The sequence below is a fragment of the Rattus norvegicus genome, chromosome 5, assembly GCF_021556685.1.
Source record: "Rattus norvegicus strain SHRSP/BbbUtx chromosome 5, alternate assembly SHRSP_T2T, whole genome shotgun sequence".
Classification (NCBI taxonomy): Eukaryota; Metazoa; Chordata; class Mammalia; order Rodentia; family Muridae; genus Rattus; species Rattus norvegicus.
The window spans coordinates 66,917,944-66,934,607 of NC_141538.1; the positions used below are offsets into that span (position 1 = coordinate 66,917,944).

Consider the following 16,664-nt stretch of genomic DNA (forward strand, 5'->3'; position numbering starts at 1 on the left):
AGGATGGGTAAGTTTCCTTATGTCCAGTCTCTCCAAGATAGAAATGGAGCGGGGATTAATTTCTATGACCAGCTTCGGGGTTACCTTAAGGATACAGGGGATCTAAGAACCATGGATTGTATATATGTTATATATAAATTGTGTGTGTGCTCACGTGCGTGTGTCTATCTATGTGTGTGTGATAATTTCACCTCTATGCTTAGACCTTGGTCTCTGCTCAGTTTTTGTCCAAACCAGTGGGGTGGGGACGGAAGGGAGCTAATGTGCTATCTCTACACCTAAGAGTCAAGCAATCTTACATATTTTCTCTCGTTATCTTAGATCTCTGCATTGCCATGGTAGCAAGTTGAGGCTAGCCTGCTGGAGGATGAAAACCCCCCTAGAGGGTCTGACTGGCCCCGACAGCATGCTCATGCCAGAACATAGCGGAGACCAGCTCACATTGGTCTAGACGAGAGAAGCCAATTGTGCCTGCCCACAGTCTCATGGACAATAACATACCGCTATGATTCCCAACCAGTAAGTCATGAGGTACATTGTTATTCAGTTAGGAGCACAAATAGTTGGCAACATCTGACAAGGGCATGAATCAATAATATTCTGCAGGTTAGAGAAGAAGATAGAAAAGGCTAGGATGGAGTAAGCAGAAACGAAGTGTTCTAGGGTTTAAAACAAAGGCTTGGGGGTTGGGGATTTAGCTCAGCGGTAGAGCGCTTGCCTAGCAAGCGCAAGGCCCTGGGTTCGATCCCCAGCTCTGAAAAAAAAAACCAAAAAAACAAAACAAAAAAAAAAAAACAAAAAAAACCAAAGGCTTGTCTTTGTTTGTTTGTTTGTTTGTTTGTTTGTTTGTTTTTCATGTAATAGGAACTGATGTAGTTGATCACCAAATTTACCGGGGACCCATTTTCCTTCCTATTAAACCTAATATAATACGAGCTATCACCATTATGCTTACAAAAGGCTGCTGTGTCTCCAGAGCTTGTAACTACGTTCCAGGAGGAAGGAAAATGAGAATGATGTGTTTGCCCTTGTTTAAGTGGTGTGTTGGTCAGGGTTCTCTAAAGGAGCAGAACTGAGAGACGATCCACACGTAGGCTTATTAGAGCGCCGTACAGGATGTGGTCTGGGTGGTCCAGCACTTGCTCCCTCACACAGGAGAGGCCCAGATTCCAGGAGCCCATTCTCAGCCCGTGGAGCTGGGTATCCCAGCAGTCCTAGTCTGCGGTTGAAGGCCTGGAGGCCTACTGGTCTTCAGTGTGCTTCCGGGGCTCACAGAAGGCTGGCGAAGGAAGGCTACAGTAATGGGGTTCGTGGACTTGGTGGTGAAAGTGAGGGCAAGCAGGCAAACAAAACAAGACAAAGCTTCTGGACCACCACCCAAAAATGCCATTTAGGGTGAGTCTTCTCACTACAAACAATCTGCCCAGAAAGACCCTTGCAGAAGTGGCCAGCAGCTTGCATTTTAGTAGATTCCAAATTGGGTCAAGTGGACAGCTGAGATTAGTCATCACAAACAAAGGGGGAGCAAACTCAGCTGGGAAGGAGAGAGATTCCAGTTCATGCTTTGCCGAACTGAACCCTGCTGCACTCTCACTGAAGTGTGGAGCTGAACAAATTGAACCCCTCTCCCCTTTCTCCCTACCCCTCCCCTCCCGGTGAACTGCTTTCCCTGAAGGAGTTAGGATTCTGTTACCAAGCAAGTCTAGGAAGGGATAGAGAGGAAACAACTAGAACCTTTCGCTTAGTTAAGAGAATCGCCCAAAGGGAAAACAACCAACGTAGTCAGTGTAAAGACTGAGAGGGTCTCCTGTGTAGAGGGCGAGGCACTGGAGTACTTCTCCAGACAGAGCTCCACAGCTGACTTGCTGAGACATGACACTTTCTCTTCCCCTTTAAATCAAGACATTAGAGTGAGCACCCTGAGAGCCTTCTGAGAATCTGTGGAGACTAAGACGGGAATGAACTTTAGTGACTGACTCCCTATGGGCAACCAACCACTCAGGCCTCACCACAAAACTGTGTATAGAGGAGAGATAATTCTTACTATGCCACAGGGAAAGTGGGCGGGAGGGGTGTGTGTGTGTGTGTGTGTGTGTGTGTGTGTGTGTGTGTGTGTGTGTGTAGCTGTGGGGAAGGGGTGCCAAAAGGCCAATGAGTGTTGGAGTTAGGGAGTGAGTAGAAATCAGGCAGGTCCCATACCCATATCTAGAAAATGCTAGAATCACTAGGGTCTGTAAGTCTCCAAGGCTGGAGGCTTCATTCCGTGGCTCAACCCTTCAACCCACTTGGGCTCATTCATTTTCCTGTGTTTAAGCGGTCTTCTGAAGTGGCCCTGTGCAGGAGAACCTCCTGAGTTTATTAACAATGCAGATCCTTGGCCTGCCTCTAGAGGGGCTTTAGCAGGTGTCCCAGACCCAGACATCTGCACCTGAAAAACTGCAGTTTAAACGGACAGTTTTTGTTCTATTCTGACACAACTTATTTTCAGATCCGTAACTTGTGGAAATTTCCTCCTAATATCAGCAAGATGTAATTTAAAAATTGTCTGTTTCTCCTTCCCGTTCCTCGGTTCCCTAGTGAATGCACTTAGTTCCATGGAAAATGTCCTGGACTCGGAAGTGTGTCACAGGAAAAAAGAATCCTCGTGCTGCTCGGTACAGGCTTCATATGGCAAAGCATTGGGTTAGATTCAAGGTTAACATCATGCAAGGGGGCTGGGCGAAGTAAATGGCATTAACTAAATATTTACTGCATCCCAGCACTGCTCCAGACACATTATGTCACCAAGGAACCCTGGACTTGCGTTTTAGTCCCATTTATGAGCGGGATGGGTGCTTTTAATATTTGCTACCCATTAAAGATAACCAGAGGAAAAAATTCCTATGAGATTAATTATTCATGCATAGAATAAAAACTCTCTTGAGATCTTATGCAAGGCACAGACTAGATCAGAAAAAGAAGAGGGGAGGGGCATCTTGGCATGTGGCTGTAACCCCAGCCCTGGGGGAGGGGAGGTGGGAGACTAAGGCAGGAGGATTCCAAATTTCAGTCTAGCCTGAGATCCTGTCTGTAAAAAACAAGGGCTGGGGGCCGGGGCCATGGGTGAATAGTTAAGAGACTGCTCTGGCAGAGGAAGTGGTTCTGTTCTTAGCATTCTTGTCGGGTAGCCCACAACCACCTGCAACTCCAGTTCCAAGTAATTGGACGCCCTCTTCTGGACTCCACAAGCACTACATGCACGTGGTGCACATAGGAGCTGGACCCAATCTTTAAAAAAATAACAAGAACTGGGGCCGTAGCTTATCAGTAGAGAGTATTTGCCTAGCTATTAGTAGAGTACTTGCCGAGGAAGTACAAGGCTTTGGGGGTGGGGGTGAGGCGGGGATAGGCACTGGAGATTTCGGGTGTGACAGCCCCTTTAAGTCTTTCAGAGAGATTGCCTTAGAAGCTAGTCAAATTTAGTCTCTGTAGCCTCGGTGCAGGGGAGCTAGGAACTGATCGTTCTGCAGTCCCAGAGAGCAGGCCTGTTCAGGTTCTGGCAGGTTAGGACTTGCTCAAGCGTGTCCTAGCTGGAGCCGAGAAGCAGTCTCAGACCCCAGCTCTAACCCCCACGGTTTGCTTTCATAAGCAGGATCAAACTCTTGGAGAGTGGCTGTAAAACAATTTACTAACAGATACTAGAGGCCGGCTGGTTCCTACTACCGAGCTTCATTTAATTCCGAGTTCAAATCATACAGAAAATAAAATTTTCTCCTTAAAAGGTTCTGCGGAAAAATGCTGTCGGTGCCATGCGGCCGCCTCCGTGACTGTGTTTGTGTCTGAAGAAAGGACTAGTCTGACAGGAAGAATTACAAATCTGGAGCTCATTTTGGCATCCCAGAGGGAAGGTGGGTGGAGCGTCTCACAGTAAATTAGGAATTCAGAATGAAAGCGGAGCTGAGTTTATTTGGGTTTTTAGTGACACCTCGAAATTATTACACAGGCGTGTCGGAGACAGCTCTAAGTACCTATGACTGCTCCCGCTTCGCCCCGAATCCCCCATCATTCAAAACCCGTAGGCCTCTCCGCTTCCACGCGGGGTCAGGAAGGTGGGAGGGAAGGAGAGCGGCGGGGACCCACAGTCTGTTTATACTGCCGAGAGACACAGGCCACTCAGGGGTGTGTCTGAGCTCCGCCTCGGGATTCAGAATCTGGGCTCCGACTTTGGGACTGGAATTTGAGGAGGGCAAGACTAGGTCTGGGGCGGCCATAGAGTGCGGGAAGAAATCGGGTTATCTTTGCGGGGAGGCTGGGAATTGAGGAGCGGGTCTAGGGAGAAGAAGTTGAACCGCGGACCGTATTGAGGGTCGGAGTGGCGATAGTTGAGCTTTGCCGGTGCAGGACTGTGCAGGGAAAGTCAGGGTGGGGTTGGAGTAGAAGAAAAGAGCGAGCAACGTCCACAGTCTTTCCCTGAGCAACTCTTACGGGCACACCCAGCGCTTAGTCCGGACTGCGGGCTCCCTCGGGCGCGCAGGCTGGACCCTGCCCCCACCCGCCGGTAGAGTACGAGCTACCCTGCTGTGGCTGGAGTATAGGCGCCCAGCGGTGAGGGGGCGTGGCCAGAGGCCCAGCAGTGCGGAGGCGTGGTTAGAGGCAGAAGTCCAGGGCCGCTCATTGGCCGCCCAGGGGCCCCGAGGGCGGGGCTCTCCGCTGGGTCCCTCTAGGGCGCTCGCGGGCGGCGGGGGAGGCGGGGTCGGCGGGAGCTGGGCAGCCAATGGGCGTGCGCCCCTCGAGCAGTTACAAAGGGCCGGAGCGAGGCCGCAGCGGCGGCGGGGAGGTGGGGCGAGGAGAGGCGAGGCTTGTTGAGGAGAAGCTGAGGCCGGGGCCGGGCCGGGCCACAAACAGTGGCAGCGGGACCATGGAGGCGGCGTCGGCTGCTTTGCGTCGCTGCCTGCTTCTCATCGTGTTGGTGGCGGCGGCGACGCTGCTCCCGGGGGCGAAGGGTGAGTGGCGGGCGGGTGGCTGTGGGGCGCGCGAGCCGGGCCCGGCCTCTGGCTCGCTTCAGCTCTTTCTCAAACATGGCGCGGGGCCGGGGGCGCAGGTGGCGGCGCCGGGCCGGCCGAGCTTTCCTGACCCGGCAGGCGCCACGCGAGCCGGGGCGGGGAGGAGAGGCGGGGCGGGGGCGGTGTCGAGCGCGGGTGGCCGAACACCGAGCGGAGGCCTGCCCTCTTGGGCTCCCGGGAGCAGCGGCTGGCGAGCCTGCTGAGGTCTGTGGCTGCCCTCGGGGGTGTGAGGCCGGCGGGGACCGTGGCCCCCTGATTCCACTGCCTAAGTGCTCTCCGGCCTGAGACTGTTAGGGCGTGGGCGGGCACCGGCGTGGAGGCGCTCCGGGGCTCGGCGCGTGGAGGGCTCCTCGGAGGGTCGTAAGGGGCGCCGTGGGCAGAGATCCCGGGTGGGCCGCACTGCTGTGAGTGTCGGCGCCCGCCTAGGGCGACTTTTCTTCAACCGGGGGCTTTGTGTGAGAAGCAGGCGCGAAGATGCGCGGAATGTTCTCTCTTCGTGCGTCTGGGAAGAGTTGAGAGTTCAGTAACCAGAAGATTGCCTTGCTAGTAGAAACTTGAACGTTTGCTCACTCTGCAGACTTGGGATCGTTTGAATGGGAATGATTCTGTAGAATTGATCAAAGATTTCTTTTTCTCGACGGGATCGTTGCTTTGGGTGTATCGTTTCCTTAAGCAGTAGTCTTAAAATCAGACCTCTATGTAGCTGGCTTTTGAAGGGAAAATGTGTAGTTTTCCAAAATATTAAAACCGGCCGTGATACGGTTGTCACCCCGTGGAGGGAAGATTGAAAAACTTAGTCCGGAACCGATTAAAATAGGAGAAAGCAAAATACTGAGGCTCAGATTAGCAACTAAAATACAGTGAAAATACATGTCTGTTGCTGAAATTGGATAACATTTTAAAAAGCAAAGCATACCAAAACAAAAATCTCTCCAGACTGTGGATGCCAGCTGTTATTAAACTTAATAGTAACTGTTTATTGGGAGTTGATTATAATGCAGATGTAAAAGGCACAGTATCTCGGGGCACAGAACCCTCGGGGCTACCAGTACTTGTCCTGTACATTGACTTGAAAACTGAGGTGCAGGAGATTACGTTCTTAGTAAGTGCAGAAATTAATTTGTACTTAGGCCTTTCTGGGCTCAAAATCAGTGCACCTGCTATACCGTAGCATAGCCCACTTAAAGAACAGTTGATATTTGACACTTAGAACTTAGCCATCAGTTTCTTAGTTTACTTGAACTTGAACAACCTAGTACTTGAACATTCCCTTCACAAAGGTCTTCATTAGAAGATACCATGGGTTTTTGACATTGGCTTAGGAAGGGAATAACGGTGGACAAAGTGGGGGAATTGTTATAATTATTCACCAACTATAAGTGGCCATATCTCTACAATTATTTGAATAAAGTAATTCTTTTCTACCTAAAACAAAGCAAGACACGTTCATGCATTTAGCAGTATTGACTTAGATGCTGAGAAGGTTGGTCCGTGTCCTGGAGGATTTTATTACTCAAAACCTAGACTAGTACTTCATAAACTTTCCCCGTTTGCCATCCTCTTTTCTCAAAAGATTGTACGTGACCTTGAGTACAAAATGTAGAAAGCAAGTATATAATTCAGATGTGCTGATAATAGATCATAAATGAAATTATTTTAAAACAATTCATTGGTACATACAATTTTACTATTTATTAAAGATTCAAGCACATTTTCATAGTAATGAGATGGGTGAGTTTATTTTTACTTAAAGAATTAAATCATCCAATGCCAACGACTCCATATAATTGTTTAGGGCCATTTCAGACATTGTTGAAAATTCTCTCTTAATCACAAGATGAAATTTATTTAATAATTTTTTATTTATATAAGTATGCTGTAGCTGTCTTCAGACACACCAGAAGAGGGCATCAGATCTTATTACAGATGGCTGTGAGCTACCATGTGGTTGCTGGGAATTGAACTCAGGACCTCTGGAAGGGCAGTCGATGCCCTTAACCACTGAGCCGTCTCTCCAGACCTCATTTAATAATTTTTAAAATGAAATTTAAGTCAGCAACTTAAACAGCAGTTTTTAAAATCAGACATTCTAACACAATACAGTCGATCTACAATCGATCACAAATATACCACTTTGATATACATGAAGGATGAAAGCCTTTTCTGTATGTATGTTTCTGGAAGAATAGAAAACTTTTTATTTAATAAAAAACATTAAAACTTATAAAAATAAATGTTAGCACTGCATAACACGACAGCAAGTGTGTTTAGAACCAAGGGTGTTGTGAAGTTGCATCATGTAACACAAGCATGCATTGCCAGAAACACTTCAGATTCATTACTCATTTGATTTTTAATTAATTTGGAGTGTTATACATTCAGAAGTCCTTGAGTATTGCCAGATTGTTGTATGACCCAGCACCTCTATAAGGAGTTAGGATTCAGTTTAAGAAGCTATGGCCTCTTGGTCCTGTGAAGGCTGGATGCCCCAGTGTTGTAGGGGAATGCCAGGGTGGGAAGGCAGGAGGGGAGCGGGTGGGTGGGGAGCACCCTCATAGAAGCAGGGGGAGGGAGGATGGGATAGGGAGTTTCCAAAGGGGAAGCCAGGAAAGGGGATAACATTTGAAATGTAAATAAAAAAGTATCCAATAAAAGAAAAGAAAAAAAAGAAGCTATGACCTGCTGGGCCTTGTGACTCATGCCTTTAAACTAAGCACTCAAGAAGCAGAGGCAGACAGATTCTGGTCTATATAGTGAGTTCTAGGACATCCAGAACTATAGAATATAGAGGCTTTATCTCAACCCCACTCCCACCCCCCCAAAAAATAGGAAGCTAGACCTAGATAAGTTCACCTTGACTCACTGAGTTAGGTTGATGTTTCAGTGTGGCCCTTTATATATTCTGAAGAAGTGCAGATCTTCTCTTAAAACTTGAAGTTGTTCTTTACTGTCTGAGTGTTATTTATATTTCTCTGCTAGCTTCTGTTTTCTCCAATATAGATCTTTGTAGAGAAATTGGTTCCTTATCCCTGGACAAGTATACAATATTACTCTGTTTATATTGCATCACGTGTTAGAATGCTGTTTGCTGCCAGCAATTTCAGGATTTTCTTGGAGAAAATGCCTAACATCTTTCCCCACTCCTGCTGAGCAACTCCCAGCTTAGCGCTGCCAGTTATCCCTAAGTATATGTGTTCTGTCATGGGGGGTTTTGTATTAACAGATGCCAAACTATCCTGGACTGTCCATGAGGTTTGAAGGTTTCCTGTGTGAGGTTAGGAATTAGAATTATTCCACTTGAAAGATGTCTCAGGACTGCAAACTCCCGTTTCTAATGATAGCTGCTTTCCCACTAGTTCCTGACTCTTCAGTCTTTGCTGCATACTTTATTTTATCTCTTTTATGGGAATTTGAGGACAGACAGACCTCAGACTTGACATTGTACCTCTCTTTGAACTCCATCTCTTGGAACTGTATAGCATTACATGTTTGTGTTATCCATTGTCACCCTCCTGAATTGTTAACTATTTGAGTTTGTATTGAGTTTTCAGGGGCGAATTATGCCTTTATGTCTTCAGAACCTACTACCTTGTCTTAGATTCTGTTCTACATAAATGTGTGTTAAGTGAATTCTGTGTGAATAGTTATATTTATGGATGGATTATGCTATGTTGATTTAGAGTTGTGTGTGTGTATATATATATATACACATACATACATACATACATACATACATACATATATAGTTTGAGAAAGTTGCATGGTGTGGCAACAAAACAGCTATTTTATGATACTTGGTTTGTATAATTCTTGAGATTTTAGAAATTAGAGGAGAAAGGTATGTGTATTTAAATTTGAAGAAATTCTGGTTTTTAACAATGAATAGGCCTTGTGTATAACCACTGCCCATTAGGCTGCTTATGTTTTGATTGTTCAGACACCTTTTCTGAATGGCTAGTGCCCTTATAGTGCCTTTTGTTAAGTGTTTTAAATAATCACCTTTTGTGGAGAAGCATATTAGAGTTTGATGGGAAGTGGTAATACAGACTGAGGTAACTGGAGAGAGCTTTTGGACTCATTCTGACTAAATGATTTTGAAGGGTCTCTAGAACTTTGAGAGGCAGAGAGGACGGTTCGATAATTTTTTTTAAAAGTTCTTGTCTTTATTTTCTCAATAACCTCATGGCAAGCCAAATGATTCTTTACTTTAGTAAAGTAAATTTATTATAGTATATTATTTAGATAATATATGTATTAACTTATATTATCTTTTCCCCAGTTCTAAACACTGTAATATGTGCCTGTGAGACAGAATGGTAATGTAAGTGAGTAAAGCAAGGGAATAAGATAGTGGGATGCTCACAAATGCTGGCCTCTTCAGTGGGATCATAGGTATGCCATCATTTCTGTTTACCATAGAGAATCCTCCGAGTAACTGAATGTCTCTGGGCTCCACTGTGGCAAACTGAGAAAGGAAGGAACTTGGATTTCTTTTTTTTTTTTTTTTTTCTTTTTTTCGGAGCTGGGGACCGAACCCAGGGCCTTCTGCTTGCTAGGCAAGCGCTCTACCAGTGAGCTAAATCCCCAGCCCCGGAACTTGGATTTCTTAAGTTCAGATCTTCATGTCATGTCCTGTACTCTTAAAGCAAAGAACTTGAAGATGAGGGAGGAACTGAATTAGTGGTGGTTTCCTTAAGAGAAATTGGTCTCGGTGAGCAGAATTTAAGAAAAGTGAGTTTTGCAGGAAGGAGGGAGGGTAATGAGTGATAAATCTCCTAGGGAAAAGTCACGCTTTAGGAATTCGTTGATTAAGTGACTTGGTATATAGTACTTACTGATTGAAAGCAGTAGGCTGACAGTAGGTTTGGATTCGTCTTGGTTAATAAGGTGTAGTTGGATTAGGTATAACTCTGGGGGTGAGGTGAGCACGTTTCAAACTGCAGCAAACTGTGAGCCCTTTGCTGCTCTCTTGTTGTGGCTTACATAATGCAATGCTTTCTGAACAGATGGACTGTGGTTTAATATCATGTGATTGGGACACATTTGTACTTCTGCTTCTGGAATTAAGGGCAGATGCTTGCATGTTTCTCAGGGGTGTTTTTGCTTTTCCTCATGAAACTGGTTCTAAGAGATGTTTGGAGCATTCTCAAATGTATACTAAACTTGACCTGACCTAACTGCGGTATTTAGGGCAACATTGAATCCCTTCCTTCCCACAACCCCCCACCCCAGTTTTTTTTAAAGAAAGGGCCAAGCTAGTCTTGAGTTTAACTAAGAATGACTTTGAACTTCTGATCAGACTGCTTCTACTTCCCTGAGTGCCAGGATAACAAGCCTGTACTGCACAGATTGATTGATAATTTACTTATTTTTTGGGCAGTATTTAGGATTGAACTCAGAGTTGGTTGTTTGTTTTTTTTTAACATGCTAAGCAAGTGCTCAGCCAGCTGAACCACATTTCTAGCACTGAATGCCTCTCTGAACTTTTTCTTAATGACACATCTGAACACTTTCCACAAGAATTAAAATTTTTTTTGCTGAAGTAGGTCCACTTTTTAACTGTGTAGTTGGCCTTCAGTTCAGACGCTATAGGTTGCTCTAGTGATTGCTTTATTGTGAATTTGTAATTGCTTGATTTACCAACTTTTTATTTTTCCTTAAATCCATTTTTTAAATACCAATTAAGCTAATTATATGAGCCCAATTTTATTGATCTGATACGGTCTTTTATAAAGCTACTCCCCCATTTGGCAACATGAAAGCAAGACATACAAAATTAATTTCTAGCTTAAATACCAATAACTTCCAGAGTATGCAGATAGTCTGCATTAACATTCATTAAAAGAATAGCTTACAAGAGTGTGCCAGGCATTTACTGTCTCATTTAACCTAGTAGCACCTTGGTGGCACACAACCTAGTAGCACTCAGAAGGAACGGGTTCCCGTTTACACACTGACTAATTCCAAAAGACTGTAGTGCTGCAAATCAGACCCAGACCTGAGTTTGCCAGGCAGGCCTTCCGTCCTGAGCAAATCCCCAAGCCCGCAGAAGGATTCCATTTATTCCAGGTCTGGACAACCAGTGCTCAGAAGAGAACTGGGTTTGTGTGACATGGATCCATTTCAGTGCCCGTTAACATTGACCAAAGAAACTCAGGTTTTGTGTTTGACGTTTCAGTAACAGAGACTTTTATAACAGTAAGACTCTACTTCAGTTAAAACAGCTATAGACTATCAATAGTCCAATACCGAGACGCAAATGTCACTATTAACCCCTTCTGCCTGGGTACACAGAGCTGACAGGAGTTTGCTTAGATTGTACCCAGTTTGTTTATGAGGATTTACAGAGGAGGAACTTCTGGTTTCCAATTGACAGTCAAGTAAAGTCATATTGTTAATGAATGACAAAGCTTGCATTTGAAGTGCCTGTACGTTGTGTTACTTTTATATTCAGTGAGTATATTGTTAGAGTTAACTTCAGCAGCAAATCCTTCCTTCCATGAAAATATGAATCAAACTTTTACTTTCTATTTTTCTACTTTAAAAGATATTTATTTGTATCAGTGTGGGTGTAAATTGTATGCCTGTGTTTATAAGTGCCTGTCTGTGTGCAGAGACCAGAAGAGTGCATCAGGTGACCTCTATCACTCTGCCTATTGAGGCAGAATCTTTCCCTGAACCTGGGGCTCATATTTTCTCAACTAGGCTGGAAGCCAGTAAGCCCCCAGCAATCCCTGTTTCTCTGTTTTTCTTTGTATCAAGCTGCCCTAACTATTGAGTCATCTCTTTGTACTCCCCCATGCCCCTTTTTAAAATAGTTTTGAAACTTGGTCTTGCTGTAGAGCCTGTGCTAGCCACTATGTAGTCTCAGGCTTTCCTGGGGCTTGAGGCCATCTTTCTGCCTTAGGTACTTCTGTGCTAGGATTATAGGCATGTACCACCATGCCTTGCTGCTTCAGCTTGTCTTAATTGCAGTTTGGTTCTGCAATTGCCATTGACTCAGTGTGTAATCTTTCCTTAAAGTTGTATTTTTAGGTAATTTGAGAATCACTTATGAGCCCCAATGATAGTTGATCACTTTATTTATATGAATTTGTATAGCCCATAGCAAACTCTTGCTTTAAAAAATAAGTACAAAAATAAAAAGAACTGAAAGTTTAGACTAGAGATAAGAAAAGTAAACAAAATAGAGTTGTTTTGCATCCCTGAACATTAAAAAAGACTCTTTTTTTTCACTTATTTTAAGTGTGTGTGTGTGTGTGTGTGTGTGTGTGTGTGTGTGTGTGCTCCTGAGAGTGCATGCCTGTATGTTCACTTGCAGATGTCAGGCGTCTTCCTCTGTTGCTAGATGACAGGAGGTTTTTGTTTAGAAATGACAATGCTGAGAATGGTGACACAGACTCCGCTATAGCAGCCACAACAGTTGAGCAGAGGCGAAAGAGCTTTAACTCTGCTCTGGGGCAGTAGGGCATAGAGGACTGAGAAAGAAGCGGATCTGGACAGGGAAGATGGCACTTCTGGAAAGGACCATGATAAAGTTCTAAGAATTTTAAGTGAAGTAAATGTTTGTCATATTGGGGACAGGAGACTAAGAGAAATTGTAAAACTTAGACTGGCAGTTTTACTGTGGAAAAGGAATGTTTAACTACCACAGAGGCAGTGGAGCAGACAGCTGTCTAGGGAGACTTTGGAATTAGTTTGATGATACTGGAAGAGGAGCTCTTTGACCTTTCAACCTGATCAGAATTATTCTTTCTCTGGTTCCTGAATGGCTTCCTCCCTCACCTCTCAGAAGTCACTCTGATGTCCCTTTTTCTCATTGAAGCTTGTTCTGACCTGTTTTACAAATTGTTTTATTCCTCTACTTTTTTTTTTCTGTAATACTTCCTTCCCACATATTTTATTAACTTACGCAGATACTATATATTTTTCATTTCATTCTCCTCCTCTTTACAACTAGGAGGTAAACTTGAAAGTGCTATCTTTTTGTATAGAAAGTGCATGATAAATAATTAAGTGGCAGAAGGTCTTGGTAAAAAGTAGAAATCAAGAAAGACTCCATGAAAAAGGACTGACTGAGGTGTAGGCCCCTGAAAATGTCTTCTATAAGGAATCTGGAAAGAAGAAGATGGAGAGAGATGAATTCTGACTTGAGCAGGTTGAATTAGGTAAAGGTAGCCAAGAGCAGTTAGTTGTTCAGTGGGGAATGAAGAAAAAGGCCTTTCTACTGTTTTCCTTCCCTCCTGCTCTCTTTTCTTTGGTTTCTGGTAGTCTGAAAAGCCTCCTTAAGAGATGCTGTAATCCTGAACTCCTGGCTTGGATTTGGATCCTGCTCAGTTCAGTGTTCCTCACTCCTGTGTTGGAAGGCCTTACTATGTATATTTCCCACTTGACTAACACAAAAGATGTGTGCTTTCAGAATGTGATCTTTTGGTTATACTGAACTAAATAAAAGTGTCCAATCTATTTAAGAATTTACTTTGGTTCCTGGCTGAGATAGAAGGCAGAAAGCTCCTCCCTGTTCAGCACTTAGGTTTCCACCACTGGTCTGAGGTCACTGATATTACAGAAATCTTTCTTGGAGTTCCCTGATCCCTATCCTGTTAAATTATTTTGTTCTTTGTTTGTTTGTTTGTTTTTCCTTCTACTCTTCTGCTTCATAAATCAAACACTGGTGCTGTGTATCTCCAGACTGTTCGATTTTCTATTTGAATTTCTCTTAACTGAAGTTTGTTTTCCTTCCAATTCTGAAGGCAGGTTCCCAGAAAATTGGTAGTGTTTTGTTTCTAAGAATAGATAAACAAAACCTGGTATACTTGTCTGTAACTATCTTTTAATGGGTGTGTTTCATTGGGGAACATTTTTCAAAGGTTAAGTGCTGACTCCCATGGCCATTGTGAAGATAGTTACACAACACAGCAGTGTATGTAATGAACCTCTCATGAGCCTGACATAGTAGGTATTCAATGAATGGGAGTTATGATATATTTAAGTAATTGAAGAAACAGAATTGTTTGATACACTGAAGCAAAGTTCAGCACAAAACACAAAAGAACTTTCTTAGTAGCTGTCACAGAATACCTATCACTGCAAAGAATGCAGGCAGAATCTGCAGGCAGGGCTGAAAAGCCATAGAAGAAATTTCTTGCATTATGTGGAAAGTTGGAATTGATTATGTCTGTGCTGTTTCTCCTGGAAAATTCTGTATATTTAGGTGTAACCCAAACTTCCTTGCCTACTGTTTTTAGCTAATATACCAGCTAAACCCCACTAGGATTCATAGTTTGAAGATGAGCAGTTGTCTTCATGAGGCTGGAAATATGGCTCAGCAGCTGAGTGCTTGCTACATTTCAGAGGACCGAGAGTTTGGTCCCAACACCCACATAAGTGGTTCACTACCACCTATAACTAGTTGCAGGGGATCTTATTCCTTCTTTGGCCTCTGAAGGCACCTGCCTGCACACACACACACACACACACACACACACACACACACACACACGCACGCACGCACGCACGCACGCACACATACACAGAGAGAGAGAGAGAGACAGACAGACAGACAGAGGGAGGGAGATAAAATCTTTCTTTGAGTACTATCTCCTTGTTACTAACTGTATGAGAATAGTTGGCTTATTGATTGCCTTTTACTCTGCCTCTTCTTCAAAAGGGGATTTAGCTTGAAATAAAATGAGACCCGAATGACTGGGAAAGATAAGGAGGAAACAAACACAGTACAGTTGTCTATGCCGTAGCTGAGGATGTGCTTGTGGTTAGCACTTAATTGTCTAGGAGCAAAGGCAGATGAAGATGAAGCTTTCATTGCCTATTATTAAGAATTCATGAACAACCCTCCCCCTTCAATCCCACTCCACCCCAAGCAGCAAGTTACAGTACTCAAAGAATTTCCAAGGGATAAAGTTATTGCTGGACTTGGCATTTCTGATTTCTTGTTCTGAAGTTCAGTCTTCCATACTTTCCTAGGGTTCAGTTTAGAACCTACTGACACCATCTTTCCCTGTTTAAGGCTCTGATCCAAGTGTGGACACATGAATGCCTAATACCAGTGGAACAGCTGATGTAAAGCTGGGACATTTGACTTAAGCTCTGCTAGAGGCTAGAGGATAATGGTTAGAGAACAACATGAAACTATTTGGACTGGCTTATAAAGACACTTTCCTAATGTTCTTAAAACTGGCCAGTATCCATCTGGCAGATCATCAAAGAATGGTCACCAAAGATGAACAGAACCAGACATGCTTTTCTTCTAACAAGTCCAGCTAGGCCACATGCTGAAAGAGTCTTTGCTTTGAGTTTCCTGTTTGAAAAGTGATTTCTGGGTAATGGGTATTAAGAATGATTACTTTAGGAGAGGTGACATGTCCCCAGAGTATGTTCTTCTGTTTTACCAGTTTTATAGTGACCCTTAGATATGCACGTAAGCTTGAGGAGTATTCTCTATTTGATGCATTCTGAAGTCTTCCTGCTGTATGGCAGAATTGTCTTTGTATAAGGGTCCTGGAAATGAATGATTATGGTTTTCTCTTCACAACTTACAAGGATATTGTTCCCTTTTAATTTTTATGTACGTATTCATCTGTTTTCCCTCCCTTCCTCCCTCCCTCCCTCCCTCCCTCCCTCCCTCCCTCCCTCCCTCCCTCCCTCCCTTCCTTGGCTATTTTAAGTCCTTGTCAGAGTTTCCTTGACTTCACCAACAGGACAAATCCAAAGCTCATCTTATTTTTGATTACTTGCTTCAGGGTAACTAACTGTTCTATCTAGGTTTCTTAGGTGTGGACCTCACTGGTTATATAATGGTGTATTTATAGTTCTAGGACACCTTGTACAGGCATCCTGTTACATTGCTACAATATACGATCCTTAAATATGTATTGAAATTCAAATAGATCCTGTGACAAAAGCTAAAAAGGAAAAGCCTTTCTATTAGAAGCTAGGACTAATAGACATGTCTGAGAGCACTGAACATGGAAGATATAGCCAGGCCTATTCAGAATATAGTGACAAAGGAATATCAACTGTGTCTTTTCGCGCGCGCGCGTGTGTATGTGTGTGTATGTGTGTGTGTGTGTGTGTGTGTGTGTGTGTGTGTGTGTGTGTGTGTGTGTGGTTTTTGCTTGATTTATTCATTTCCAAATTGAACTGTAATGTGCTCTAATTGAGTCTTTTTGTTTAGCACATGGCTGTTGATTTGAGTATTCTCCAATTGAGAAACTGACATTTTAATTTTGTTATTCAGAATGCAACAGATTTAAAGAAAACATCAAGATGTTCTATTGTAGATTTCCTTCAACAGTAATTATATGTAATTATTTTTACCAAAATAAACAAGTTAAAATAGTTTTGGTTATTTTATCTAATTTTATATTTGGGAAAAAAATTACAAGCCAGGGGTAAATTTGCTTGTGTTCCTCAGTGAGGAAAGATACTCTGAAAGCTTCACACAGGTTCACAGAACAGGTCCTGGTATTGACAAATGACTAAAGACAAAGCATGGCGTGGTGAGTTTCTTTCTTCTTTCTGTACTGTGAATTGAACCTAGTGCTTCGCTCATGATAGGCAAGTGCTCTGGCACTGCTTTTCATGTATCCCCATCCCCACCCC

The 16,664-nt window shown here is 43.7% G+C and overlaps 1 protein-coding gene across 2 annotated transcripts in view; it reads left to right on the plus strand.

Moving 5' to 3' along the window:
• Positions 1-4,843: 4,843 nt before the first annotated feature.
• Positions 4,844-16,664, plus strand: part of Tgfbr1 (transforming growth factor, beta receptor 1) — a 57,050-nt gene continuing 45,229 nt past the window's right edge. For both annotated transcript variants that reach the window (NM_001429656.1, NM_012775.3), the window contains 1 exon segment: positions 4,844-4,982. In NM_001429656.1, coding sequence (NP_001416585.1) covers positions 4,898-4,982 — 85 coding nt within the window. In that variant the 5' untranslated portion in view covers positions 4,844-4,897.